The sequence below is a fragment of the Gymnoscopelus microlampas genome (assembly GCF_963454915.1).
Source record: "Gymnoscopelus microlampas genome assembly, chromosome: 13".
In the NCBI taxonomy this organism is placed as follows: domain Eukaryota; kingdom Metazoa; phylum Chordata; class Actinopteri; order Myctophiformes; family Myctophidae; genus Gymnoscopelus; species Gymnoscopelus microlampas.
Window position 1 is genome coordinate 34607904 of NC_139950.1, and position 14586 is coordinate 34622489.

General features: G+C 46.6%; 1 protein-coding gene across 1 annotated transcript; it reads right to left on the reverse strand.

The window, feature by feature from the left end:
- Positions 1–287: 287 nt before the first annotated feature.
- Positions 288–14302, reverse strand: LOC311059316 (protein FAM53B-like). The gene is made up of 4 exons (XM_084077122.1): positions 14168–14302; positions 13107–13161; positions 10040–10881; positions 288–1798 (listed from the first exon to the last, which is right to left on the reverse strand). Exons 1-4 carry the CDS (start codon positions 14246–14248, stop codon positions 1466–1468), a joined length of 1311 nt encoding a protein of 436 aa, XP_083933248.1. The 5' UTR covers positions 14249–14302; the 3' UTR covers positions 288–1465.
- Between the last annotated feature and the right edge of the window lie 284 nt (positions 14303–14586).

The window sequence follows — 14586 nt, forward strand, 5'->3', positions numbered from 1 at the left end:
AATTTTCAGTTTAGTAAACAGTCAAGGCACATAAAAAAACATCTAGGGGCTATTGGACACAATTGACCGTTGAACGAGTAAGCTCCTGTGAATTGCCTCTCTAATGTGACTTGACTTGAGAGTGTATTGCAAAACAGCCCAAGAGCATCTGGAAACTTCACTTATTCACGCTTTTGATGTGTCATGTATTTTCTGCCATCATTATGTTGTGATTAAAGGCATAAAAGCTTTCCCTGAGGACTGCCAAATGTTAATTAGCTATGCTAAAACAAAACAAGACAAGAGTCTGGAGTTTACACATTTATTTCATGTCTATTCTGTTGACAGAAAGGCCTTGTTTTCTTGCTCCTTCACAAAAAGGTAATAAAAAACACATAGAAAAATATACATTGATATTAGAACTGAAAACTTGAGATTCAGTGTTTATTCAAAATATACATTTTGTTTGCATATTAAGAAACTAGAGAAAGGTCAGAAAAGGTTGGCTTCAGTTCAGGCTAGATTTTCTGAGGTGAATGAAGTAAGAGAGCCAAGTGTCCAACAGAAGGCATTGTGGGTCATTATCCAAAATCTTAAAGCTTATTTAAATTCAGCAACGCAGTGTCAGCATCTCTTCTCGCTTGCACACAACATGAATACCAGGGTCAAGGGGGTGCTCTGTGAGAATGCGCTGACTCTTTACCATCGCTTACCCCTCTGTCTCTCCCCGTCCTTCATGTCCTCTCTTTCACACAAACAAAAAACAAACAAAGAAACACAAACTTGGGCCAAATATAGAACTGCCCAGCTACAGCTACTGCTACAGTACTATGACCCCAAAGGTTAGTTGACTTTGGAAAGGTCCTCAGGGCTGAAAAGAGAGAGGGGGGTTTTGAGGTTCTCTTGTTAAGACTATATCCCTTGGTTTCCCCTCTCCTGAGTTAAGCCAACTACCAAAATGAAAGCTAGCGAAGCCCTCCTCCGCTCTTTGATTCAGACAAACAATGAGACTGTTCAAGGCAACTGTGTGTCATTAAGACATAATCCAAAGAGGTTTATACATCCCAGTCCCACGTCCAACATACTTTGTCCTTAACTCACATCGTACGTCACTTTCCTTGTTGTCATTCCCAACAGCAGTCCCTTTCAACGTTTCCATAACATTTTCTCCTTCCTTCAGTCTGTGCTTCCATCCTTTTGGTCATACCCCCGCACGCGCACGCACGCACGCACACACACACACACACACACACACACACACACACACACACACACACACACACACACACACACACACACACACACACACACACAGTCACACACAGTCACACACACACACACACACACACACACACACACACACACACACACACACACACACACACACACACACAGTTGTTGTTTTCAGACACTCCTGTCATGTGATGTACCTCAGTTTCCTGAAAACATTCTCAAGTCCCTTTTTTAAGTCCCCAACATAAACTGTTCAATTCCTCTCGATCTGGTCGAGGTCCAGCTCTCCGCCCAGCTGGAAAATGTCCCTCCGCGTCCCACAGTCACCCTTCCAGAGGGTGCGTTTGTCGGCGTCCACTCCGCCCACCGCAGGGGACCCAGCCCTCGAGTCCATGCTGCACGCCGAGTCGCTGTCCAGCTCCTCAAAGGAGGAGTCCTCCTCCTCCTCGTCTCGCTTAATTTCCTGCCGAGGATCCAATCGCAAGTCGGGTGCGGAGGTGAAGTCTGACTCTAATTGGCCGGTGCTCCAGAGGGAGGGAGGAGGCAGTCTTGATTGGTAGCTCAGGCTCTGAAAGGTCTGAAGTTTCTGTTTGAGAGAAGAAACACAGTTCAGTCAGATAACTCACCAATAGAATGAACCAGTATTTTATTATAGAATGTGAATATAAGCAGTGGTGGAAAAAGTACTCAAATGTTTTACTTAAGTAAGAGTATCAATACTGCAATGTTGAAGTACTGTGTTACAAGTAAAAGTCCGGAACACAATTTGTTAATAATGGTTAGTTCACCTCAAGGTTATTAAATGTCCCCCATTCTAATGCCTAATTTATGGTCCATCGTGCGACGGTGTGGCAAAATGAAAATAGCAGATCTACAAGCTCAGAATGCATCATGGATTGTAGATGGGCTATTTTCAGCCAGCGACATGAAGTATAAATCGGGCTTAATGAAGACGGAGCTAAGACAGCTTTTGGAAGAAACCTGACCTCAGGGTCGTGCGGTATGTGGGATCGTGCGCTTGGGTTTCGCTGTGCGGAACCAAGTTCTCCCTCCGCTGTAGTGACGGGAGTGTAGTAGGCACTGACGCACATGCGCACAAATACACACAAAAACCCAATATCCACAGAAACACGTGTAAATGCACATTGTGCGAGAGGCAGAGCTTGTGGAGATACACTATACAGACTGAGGTCAGTTACAAAATACAAAGGTATCCCGTTCCTCTCTACTACCTATTCCTTTCTTTCTGTGTCGCCCAACACCCAAGGGAAAGATTCTGTAACACACATGGCTTCAGATGGAACCCAACCTCGTAGGAGGTATTTTTGGCTCAAGTCATTGTTATTCACTGCTACCGTGATAATATTGTTTATATCGTCCAGTGGGGGTAGGGTGGGGGATGTAAAAAAAGGTACAAACAAAAAGAGGCTATCAACTGCAAAGACAACTTTCCAGCTCTAGGTTTACTCGGTGTATGAACTGTGTGTGTGTGTGTGTGTGTGTGTGTGTGTGTGTGTGTGTGTGTGTGTGTGTGTGTGTGTGTGTGTGTGTGTGTGTGTGTGTGTGTGTGTGTGTGTGTGTGTGTGTGTGTGTGTGTGTGTGTGTGTGCGCGCATGCGTGTACTGTATGTGTGTATATGTGTGTCTATGGGTGTCTGTGTGCACTCACATGTGTGTGTGGGTCACACTAAGGAACGTGCAAAAGCTTGCTCAAATTTCAACGTGTATATTAGAGAAGGTGTGAATAGTCATTGAAATGGCATGTGTGTGTGTGTGTGTGTGTGTGTGTGTGTGTGTGTGTGTGTGTGTGTGTGTGTGTGTGTGTGTGTGTGTGCGTGTGCGTGTGCGTGTGCGCGTACGTGTGTTTGTAACTCATTGTGCTTGGTCGTAGGTCGTTAACACTTGACCTTGACCTCAATTACCTCTCCACCCCAGACACAGACAGCCAGTATAAAAACACAAAACACAACTTCACCACCCACTCTACCTCACATCACTAAAACAACACTCTTGATCACAACGCTCAAACATGTTGAAAATGCGTTTTCTTTCCTCCTCCGTGTACGTTTGCATTGTCATTGTTTTGCCATTGTTTTGTCATTGTTTCCCTGGAGTCGTCTCCATGGGGGGAGTGAAGGGGTTAATGATCCCCAGGAGCGGTAGGCAGCCCCGGCAGCAGATGTTGGAGGCATGGAGGTGAATAAAGATGAGGTCCTATCAATGGAACCCCAAGCCCAGTGTGACAGACACCTCTGATGCTCCGTAAAGCTTGATTATCATTACACTTAGTTGCGCTCCGGTGCCGAAAATAGCTGATCTACAAGCTCACAATGTGTCACCCAGCGGCCGTTAGCGGGCCATCGCTTTTCCTGTTACAACGCACAGGGAGTCTCCGATTCCACAGTGTCCTGTTTACGGCTTTTCTCTTCTTTTCTGCACCAGATTCCAGTGCAAGTCTGCTTGAAAGAGACAATACGTGATTTTTTTTTCTTTTTTCTGAGCTATAGGTTTGCTCGCTTTGACTGGATTATCTTTAAGTGTACTAAGCTGATTGATACAGGGGGAGGGGGACGGGCGGACCTCAGAAAGGTTTCATCTTGAGTCCGGCTCCGGTGTAACTATTTGAGGTGATCATGTGAGAGCTGGGAGCCATGGAGGCTTCACTGTAGTTACCCCAATGGAGTGGAAAAGGGGATTTCTTTAGGCCTTTCTCTCTCACTCTCTCTTTCTTCAATCCTCTGTAGTACCTCACTACTAATTATCACAGGAGAAGGAGACCAGAGAGAGAGAGAGGGGGTGGGGGGTAGGGAGAGAGAGTGGGGGAAAGAGGAAGAGGCGGCTTCTCCACAATATGCTTCCTATTAAATCCTCTAGGGCTAAGACCGGGATTGGGGAGGGGTTTTAGTGTTTTAGCTCACTGCAGTTTACCCGAAGCTTTGCCTTTCTTTTGTTTATTTGAGCATACCCCCGCCCAGCCCCGACACACACACACACACACACACACACACACACACACACACACACACACACACACACACACACACACACACACACACACACACACACACACACACTCCATGCTGTTCAGGCCAACCCCCCGGGGGTTGAGTTGGCTATTTAGTAAATCTAATACATTTCAGATTATTAATTATCGAGAACAAATACTTAATCTAATCATTCGGATCACGCACCAACTCTGACGCTGGAGACAAAGAACAACTTTATTAGAGGAATATTTTGTTCCAATTTGGATTCCAGTGGGGAAACATTTGAATTGGACAGATGGAGCCACTGGCGTGGTGCAGACAAACAGGGCCACTGAAGGCCGTGACGAGATTAGAGGAAATGTCCCCTTGATAATGGAGGACAAGGCCAAAAACTGGGATCAGCCCCCCTGCATGGCAAAATCGCCAGTGTTCATTTACTGTAGCTCCCGTGAGCTAAATGAACACTGCTGGTTTTGTTGTGTGCTGCTAGCACACTGGTGAAGGTTCTGCTGTATGTCTCAGAACCACTGACATGCTTATAGTAACACACACAGGCACACACCAAAACAAACACGCAAATACACATGCTCGCACACAAATAAACATACAGGCACAGCCTCAGGCGCATATGGACATGCACAGACTGGTAGACACGCATGCTGGCAAACACGGGCACACAGTTCAACAGATGCATGCGGTAGCGTATGTGCGACGCACACAAACACGTGCACATACATATTTTCTTTTCGCTATCTCCATGAAGAAGTGAGGTCCGATGAACAACATCCGGCGACGATTGAGGAAGACAAGAGGGACCTTCTAGAGCGAACAAACACTGAGACAGAAAAGGGGGAGTAGAACCTAACACAGCAAGGCAACAACACCTACACAATTCCCAGACTGACTCCACATTAATTATCGACGTGTGCGTAAATGTCCTGCCTTTTGTACACGCATGGCTACATGTCTATATCTGTGTTGCAAGTATCCAGTCTACTCCAGCAAGAATGCCGGGCAGATAAGATACTGTGTCTATGCTCGCACGCATGCACGTAAGATCATTCAGGGGGGGGGGGGAGTGTTTTACCAGGGGAAAGGGGATGCAAAGTGGTGCATCCATTCTGTGTGTGTGTGTGTGTGTGTGTGTGTGTGTGTGTGTGTGTGTGTGTGTGTGTGTGTGTGTGTGTGTGTGTGTGTGTGTGTGTGTGTGTGTGTGTGTGTGTGTGTGTGTGTGTGTGTGTGTGTGTGTGTGTGTGTGCGCGTGCGTGCGTGCGTGCGAGAGAATGAATGAATGAATACACAGAATCAGTCAATCAATCAATCAATACATTTTTGTTTTCATGTATTGTCCCAAGACCCATTTCGTACTTACAGCATTATCAATTAATTAAAGTTGCATGATAGGCACACAAACACAAGTGTGTGTGTGTGTGTGTGTGTGTGTGTGTGTGTGTGTGTGTGTGTGTGTGTGTGTGTGTGCGTGCGTGCGTGCGTGTGTGTGTGTGTGTGTGTGTGTGTGTGTGTGTGTGTGTGTGTGTGTGTGTGTGTGTGTGTGTGTGTGTGTGTGTGTGTGTGTGTGTGTGTGTGTGTGCGCGCATGCTCAATTCGTGGCATGTCTCAACAGCACCTTGAAACACTCGCACACCCACCTAGTAGGTGTTGCTTGTCGCTCAGCTATGATCACCATGTCTGCCATCCCAGGAATGGAATGAGACGCAGATCAGACAGAGAGACAGACGAACGATGCGTAGCAGAGGAGAGAGGGAGGAAGGGAGGGAAGTCAATTTGCACGAGTTTGAACGGTGGCCAACAAATAGATATTAATAGACAAGACTGTGTGCCAGCCTCCCACCCGGCCACCCCACACATACAGCATAATACCCACTTTTCATCTTACAGCTTTGCCTCTTCTTAGCCACTTAAACCCTCTACTCTACTTAGTAAAACAGACCTGAGTTCTTGGTCTTTTTTTCACTCTACACCAAATATCTTTCCCAAAAATAGCCAATCTACAAGCTCACAAATGACATGCCCAAGATAGGGACGCCGGGTTGAAAGTGGTTAATGTGCGGACAATAATTTGGAGGCTAAATAATTGCACTTGCTGTGTCATAGAACGCACGGTGCACCATAGATATACGCCATGAAAGGCCGTTGGATGCTTGGACACTACAGGCAGAAAGCGTCTGTACACGCCTGACAAAGTATGACATGCTAATAGAATAAGAAGTAGCCTATAATCATACTGTAGACCTGACATCGGTCCTAAGAATGTTACCCATCACGCTGTGTGTGTTGTGATCGAATACTATGACACCTGTACAAAGCTGGCCAAAATCCCAAAGCGTTTACACGGCGGGAACTCAATAATTCAAACGTGAAGGAGGGCGATTCGGGTGGTGCAGTGGTAAAGAACATTCCCACCACTGCGGAGTCTGGTGGTTCGAATCCAACGCGGCGCATCCGGCTTCGTCGAGCGTCTGGTCCGTGTTCATGGGAGGGAAGCCGGGCAGGGAGGGTGATATTTGTCATTGCACGTAATGAGGAGGCACCTGTCAGCAGGGAATGTTGGGTGGGAGGAGTAGGACGGAGGCTCTATGTCCTCCCGGTGGGGGCTCCTCACTGGTAGGTGAGCCAGTAGGATACAACAGCAGTGACAACACACAGAAATGTGTGTGGAGAGGAATTAATTGGCATTACAACTAAATTGGGGAGAAATGGGGATAAAAAGCTAAAACAACACAAATATTTGATATGTTAACATTTAGTGTTTAAACCTGTAGAAGTCACACGCCTATAAGACGGTATTCAAGCCTTTCAGTATTGGGTGAATGAACAAAAGCACACACAGACAAAATTATCCGACCCACACAAAGTCACGTTTTGCCCAATCCGGCCCACAACCTAAAATGCGTTTGACACCCCTGATTTAGCTGGTGACCCAGAGTCAGACTGCGAAAGATTACATTCCACAAATGACAGACCTACTATTTCAAGACAAACAGACAAGGGCCGACCGAGTCAGGAGGCTAGCCAAATACATGGCATGTTAATATGTAGGGATGGAAAGAGGAGTGGACAGATGAACTTGACTGACGGGGAGGATATTTGAAGAATTCTAGTGGCAGGCACTCTCAAATCCCTACGGTGGCTACGCTATGGTCCATTAGCATGGCATGCATCCTCAGAATTCACACCCGGCCTCAGTGGTGTGGTCGAACAAGACTACGGGCCAAACTACATGATGTTCCACTGACTGTTTACACACCACTGACCTGCCCACAGCCAGAGCTGTTGATAGACTGTACTACAGCCTACTTACTACACAATACATAGTAATACAAAATCCTCGGTTAGGTTAGCTTTTTCGATACGTCTCAATTTGCAGATGTTTATTCAGAAATGTGTATGGGTGTAATGGGTGTAAGAAAATGCTGTGTAATAATGATAACATGACTGGCTTTAGTCCAGTATGTCAGCATGTCAATTCTCAGTTTCTCACATTGAAAAAGCCATAACCTTTGAATATACACCATGAAGAAGGACGCATAAGTCCAGATTCTATAACATACTCAAACATACCATCATGTTTATTAAATCAATCCCCCATGATTTGAGCAAGATGGTTAAGTTAAACAACGTTGAACACCAGAAACGTGAGAGGGGGTTGGTGGGGTGGCGAAAAATCCCCCCACAATTCATGGAAAGAATTCCCACAAGAGGCAGTAAAAAAAATCTCATCTGCTCCCATGCTTGACTGTAATTCTTGTGTGCCTGTCTGCAGTCGGACAGGCGCAGGTTGTAAGTAAGCAGCCCCACGTTTCCACATTATCACTCTCATTTCCACACACTTCGCCAGCTTCTGCTAGCGTTCTGAATGATACTGCCCGAACAACCACTTTGTTGTTCATCAACCGACAAGACAACAACTGGAGTCTTGCACAGGCACTTCTATTGTGTGTGTGTGTGTGTGTGTGTGTGTATATAAATACTGGCCACCGTACATTGTTTTTCAGGGTGGTGTAGCATGACCCTGCTTGTTCAGACACACACGAGTGGTAATGTTGGTGGTGATTAATTTCCTCTCTCTGGACTCTGATCTGGCCTGGTAATCAGTAAGATAAAATAGTTATAGCCAGGTAAAGTGGAAAATTTGTGAGTGTGTGAGTGCGTGTGCATGCGTGCCTGCGTGCGTGCGTGTGTGAAAGAGAGGCTGTTAAGACAAAGCGAGACACAGAGGGATCTACTGAGGAAAGTTTTCATCGTACACGGTGTGCAAGAGAATGAGCATGTAAAGGCTGTGTTAGATGTGTATCTGGTTTCATCCGTGTGAAGTGGTTTACAACAACTGATCCAACCTGCACCACCTGACGCCCTCCGGCAACAGCACACACAATCGAGCAATTCGGGCCCAGTACAAGAATCATAACACTAAATAAAAATGACTTAGTATGTTTATTACTGAGACCAGATACCTAGTCTAGAAGCCATACTAATAGCCTGGAGAGGTGTGCTATTTCATTCAAAGAGAAAGGCAGAACTTTCTTAGTGTGTATTTGTGAAATGCATGAGTATGCATGTGTTTATAGTAAATGTGCTCGTATTCTGTGTGGTCACACTTGTGTGCATCCCGCGAGAGTGTGTGTGTGTGTGTGTGTGTGTGTGTGTGTGTGTGTGTGTGTGTGTGTGTGTGTGTGTGTGTGTGTGTGTGTGTGTGTGTGTGTGTGTGTGTGTGTGTGTGTGTGTGTGTGTGTGTGTGTGTGCTCGCTAGGCTCCATTACCAAAGCCTTGTTGAACTTGATCCAACCCTGGCTAGAACCTGAGGGTGACTGACTGGGAACACAATTATTTTGGAAAAGGAAGGGAGGGGAGAGGGAGAAATTGATGGTACTTTTTTAAAAGGGAAGGGAAATCCTCCTCTTTTTGAGCACCTTTCCTCCATTGTGAGGAAAGGCTGAGTTGGATTGAAGACACGCAACAGATGAGATCCTGATGGGATTTGAGGCCAGGCCAGTAGGACTACATGTGGTTACAGAGACTTGGTGTCTTAATCGCTAGAGTGTCTAGTGAGGTTCTAGCAGTGACTTGGAGTAAACTATCTAGTATCTATTTATAGAATCCCATGTCTGCCACGATTTCCCCTGACCTTGTGACAGAACAAACTACAAATATAAGCCTTCGCATCCAAATATCCCCCTGCTATTAATCATCTCTGGCTGGCTAAACTGATATTAGAAACATGTTTCAGGAAGGAGGAAGAGCAATAGAAAGGGGAGGGGGGGGGACAAAGTGACCAGCAAGGGCTTCAACCTTTGGATGGGCCTGTTTACCCAACAGAGTAAATGAAATGATAACCGGAGCTGGGCTTGCTAGAGCGTGGAGCAAAGCAGCGTGACCGACCACGAGGAATGCTCCTTTAGCAAGTGCCACTTTGCAAACCCGAAGAGGGAGGTCCGACAACACTTAGCGGCGAAGCCTCAGACCTGACGACCCAGAAAACCTAATTCAGCATGATTTAATCCTGATCCCTGATCAGATGCTGAGTGAGGGGGGGGGGTGGACAAGTTGTGTTTGAAGAGCTCTTGAACTTTCCCCTGCGACTAAGAACAGAGAGGTGTTTGTCTCAGTAATTATGCTTTGGCCCAGGCTACCCAATGCGTTGGAGTACACTCTGAGGCATTATATGGGTATTAGAGCTAAGCTGATGGCTGATTTACATTTAATCAACGCAAGGAAATGATACCAAACTCCACAAAACCAGATGAGTTACCACACATCAAGATCATGTCCAATCATGCCTCGTGCTTAGGAACTCAACTGTGTCTGTATTTCCATACTAACCTGAGTCATCTTAGCGAGGTCCAGGGAAGGCCGTTGCTCCTGGGCATCCTCTGGTCTCCTGCGCTTCATGCCGATCTTCTTGTCATTCAACACGCAGGGCTGTGACCGGCTTCGGGACAGACCCCCAGTGCCGACGGCGATCTGCCCAGCTCGCCTCCCCAGCTCCGGAGTGGAGTCTGGGGAGCTGGCCTCGGACGCCTCCTCTCTGTGGAGCTCAAGCAGGCTGATTTGCTCATGGGAGAGGGAGAGAGATCGAAGGGAATGGTGGTGCTGCTGGTGGTGGAAGTGGAGTGCGGGAGGCGAGGTGGGGGAGACGGTGGAGGCAGTGAACAGGGGATGCGACGGCAGGCGCTGGGTGAAGCACGGCAGTTCCAGGGCTCCATCTGTGGGGTTGCTGGAGCGTGAGGGCAGGCTGAAGCTGGAACTACGCTGCATAGCCGGGAAATGGCCGCCTGAAAACGCCATGCCCCCTCCTCGGACACTCCCCCCGCTGTGGCACCTCCTTTTCTCCACCGTTGTCCACACGCGGGACCCCTGGGGCCTCCATGGTGACGAGCGGCACCCGCCAAACTCATCGGAGAACGACAGAGACCGACACTGACGTTTGCTAGGAGGCGCCGCAGGTGTGGGGTTGGCGTTTACGTCGCGGGAAAGGGGGCCGCCCTGCTTACCGTCCCCGAGGGTGAGGTCTTGGATCAGGCTAGAGATGGCGCTGCCAGCCTCTCTGCCCCAGTCGTGGTTGCTCTGGTGGCACGGCTCGGGCAGGACATCCCACAGGCTCTCCAGACTAGGACCAGACTGGCAAGAAGGTCCACGCCGCAGGTCCAGCCACCTATCTGCCTCTGCAACATCCATGAATGAACACAGCATATTAGTAACCAATCTGAGTCTGCTGTGGCATACTACAACAACCCCCCTATTACGCTCTATCACAGGAACCTAAACAACATTACTTTCAGCATGTCTAAAACAGTGATTCCCAATTCCAAATGATGAGCCGAGGCACAGGATTTTGTGACAACCACACATTATTATTGCAATATACATGGCTATACAAAAAGTTATGAATGATTGTTTTATTTACTGTATCAGCACAGACTGTACCAATACAGAGGCAAATGATATAGCGCACCCTAAAACAAATCAAAACTTTGTATTTGGCATTAGTAAATCAAAACAAACAATTACAGAGCAATAAAATGCTTATGTGTTATAAAGGTTCTTTTTTCACAGATATGAATACAGGTGGCTTGAGATTTTGACTTGCCCTTTAGTGTGCCTTGGGCACAACAAGTTTGAAAACCACTGGTCTATAATGTTTGTCTGTCTGTAACCAGCATTGTGTGAGGCATGAGAAACAATAATAGCTACAGTACTAGGGAACTGGAAAAAGTTCAACGTGTACACAGTAAAAGTCTGAGTATTCATTTAATTCTGAGTCTGCAAATTAAACCAAATGGACCCCATGGCTCCATAAGGGTCAGGATTTTACAGTGTAGGTATACACAGTTACACACAAAGGCCAGAAGGGAAAATGGCAGCACAGTCACAGATGTAGGTCCATGTGACGGAAGATAGTGAAGACAGAGAACATAATCTTGACACAACAGAAGAGAGATATTTACCTTAGAACACCCAGTACAGGTGATTTAAGGTAGTTAACCTTGTAACTGAAGCAGGGTTTAAAACAAACAACAATCTGACATCATGAGGGAAGTGAAACTCATGTGATGAATAAAACCGGGTTCATTGCAAAACACTTTTATGAAAATGAATTCTTGCAGAACATCAGGTACTATAATAGAATAGTTAAAAGGTAGACAATTTCCATACTTTTTCTAGACTTTCCACTCCCGTTTGAATGCTGTTTTATGATCAGAATTCTACTGGGTTGACATTTAGCTATAGGCACTCCCTATAGTTCGATGGGCTAGGTACAGACTAGTAAACCAGTATGTGACTTGACTTGCCTTAAATTTGAATGGCAGAAATTAAGCTGCCTCACTCTCACCATAACCAGGAAGGAATCTCTCATATGTCTGTGGGCAACGACACACCTACAGTGCAGTGCCGTCGTTGCCATAGCTGTTCAAGCCCAGACACAGGTTAACACGGAAGGCTATTGACGCACTTGGCAAAAAATACCTTTTCCCTATCCAAGACCCATCCTTTGGGATGTTTGTCTCAAATTATGGCCCCCACTCTCACACACTGGTGGGTGGAAATCATTGTTTCGGGCCAGCAAACAATGTACGGGGGCTAGAGTGATGACCTAAAAAGAATGTTCGGAAAACAACTTAGCAAAGGAGAAAATGGATGCATTTTCAAAGGTCAGTCCTTTAGAAGCCAAGACAAAAAAAGTAACACTGGTTCAACTAACAAGACACGCTACTGTATATACTGTAGTGTTAATGTCAGTAGTACTAACAATAGAGACAGCAAAGACAGGCTTGTCCCTGTGATGTCACCGCCCCCATGCATGAGATGACAGTGTGTGATAGCGGCCACTTGAGTTTACAGTTGCGTGCCTTTTTAACACGGGGCACAATTACTGCCACACCGACAGAGCCAAAGGGAAATTGTTGACAGAGGCAACAGTGCATTCAATTACAGTTGACTCCCACAAGGGTAGCGTGCAACGTTGTGTAGCGGCAGGTGCACCCTACACATGGCAGAGAGATGAGTGACAATAAGGGATAAAGGGAGACATGAGAGTGTGACAGAGGGGCATAAACAAAGAGCCCGTTATAGAAGGGGAGGACCGTACTAGTTCTGCTTATCAGGAAATCATGAGGGCAGCATGTGAGATTACATTGGGGCAAATAGTGAATAAAAACACAGGTACTGGAGTTCCCACCTGAACCAGCAGCACAACCTTCAGATCTTGCGTACAATTATTTCAAACAAGACTATAAGCTCCTAGGCTGTACTACTCCTTAAACACCACTGACCCACCGACCTTGCTACCCTTATATCTGTGCCACTATCAGTGCTAAAACAGAACAGAGACTGATGGCAGAGGGCAGACATAGATAGCACGAGAGGAGAGAGAGAGGCGTACACTCACCCACAGTAGCACAGGAGAAGAGGGTGGTCCCTCTGCTCATGGTGTGGAGCTCACACTGTGGATGGACAGATGGAAGGACAGACAAAGATGCAATGAGGAACCAAAGCGTTAAGCTCAATTTATTCTACTCTGATGCACGACAGCACCACCCTACTAGAATACTTATGTTTGATGGGTTTTGTCTGTGCATCCCTCTAGGCTGTTGACACATGAACAAAGTTCACTTCTTGCAAATGGGTGGTGGCTGTCTGCACACTGGACAAAGGGTGACAATGTCATGAACTAATCCTGAGTCACTGTATCTGTATATATCACTAGTATATCACCACAACGGTGCGCTGGGCACCGGACAAGATAGAGTCCAAAACGAAGACTCTAATTATGTCGTAACAATTTAACTCAACTGATTTTAACTGAGGATAATTAGGATTAGCACACTCCAGCCTCAGACTTCTTATATCACCGACTGCTGAGTGAAGAGGAAATATTATTCCACTTAGGTCGACCTGCAGTCCATTGAGGCCACACACACACACACACACACACACACACACACACACACACACACACAAGACCTTGATTGCGCTAGAGCTCTAGCGTGGCCACAATATAGGCCATTGTAGCCAAAAGCCACAATTGCCTGTATTGTAAAGTTGCCAAGACACAACTCATGTCTAATTAAGCTCTCAAGGTCAACACAGAGTGAGAAGGAGAGTTCAGGAAAGACAGCAAGGGATATGGCCGAGTGAGAGGCACCAGTGTGGTTTATTCGACATCTCTGCTGTGGCGGCGTGTGGCCTAAAATGGTCTCGCCAGCCACAGCCGGCCTGAATGATGGCTCAGTAACGTTGATTCTAGCCAACTATTGCCTACTAGTGGTCTGACGTGCTTACTCACATCGTGCAAGTGTGTGGCAGTAACTGCTGACCTCTTCACATTACGGAGTCTACAGACTACTGTTTAACATCTGAGACACCGTGCGTAGCCCTGACAGCAACCATAATTATCAGTCGGCTTGCTGTAAGGGGAAAGTCAAAAGGCAATGGAGGAGCTTCTCTTACCAGCAGTCTCTCACCATCCAGGGACCTTACATCACTGACACCCTTCTTCTTGTCCAGGGTTTTGGAGAGGATGATCACCATGGTAACATGTGGGTCAGCTCCAGTCTGTTCCAGTGCAGAAGAAGGCCATGGGGAGCCATCTTAAATGTTGATGGCGAAGGGCAGACGGCACAGTTGGGGGAAATGGATGAGAGACTGACGACCTCCCATCTGTAGAGATGTACAGTAGGCCTCGCGTGTTAAGAGGTGGTGATGGAGGAGGAGGGTCGGTCTCCCTGTAAAATAAGAAGATTGATACATGATTAATGTATAGAGACATCCTTCAAAGTCCCCCCAACCATCCGTCCTTTTCTTGCACTATTATGCCTGAACTGCACCTGTACCTAATCTGCTGTATACAGAATATACTGTGAAGTTGT

What these genes read in the sequence shown, in the direction of transcription:
- LOC311059316 (XM_084077122.1), bottom strand. Translation starts at nt 14,248, where the DNA reads ATGGTGATCATCCTCTCCAAAACCCTGGACAAGAAGAAGGGTGTCAGT. An exon ending in CTTCTCCTGTGCTACTGTGG is followed by an intron (nt 10,882 to 13,106) that starts GTGAGTGTACGC and finishes TGGATGTTGCAG; the next exon opens with AGGCAGATAGGTGGCTGGAC. An exon ending in ACCTCGCTAAGATGACTCAG is followed by an intron (nt 1,799 to 10,039) that starts GTTAGTATGGAA and finishes TCTCTCAAACAG; the next exon opens with AAACTTCAGACCTTTCAGAG.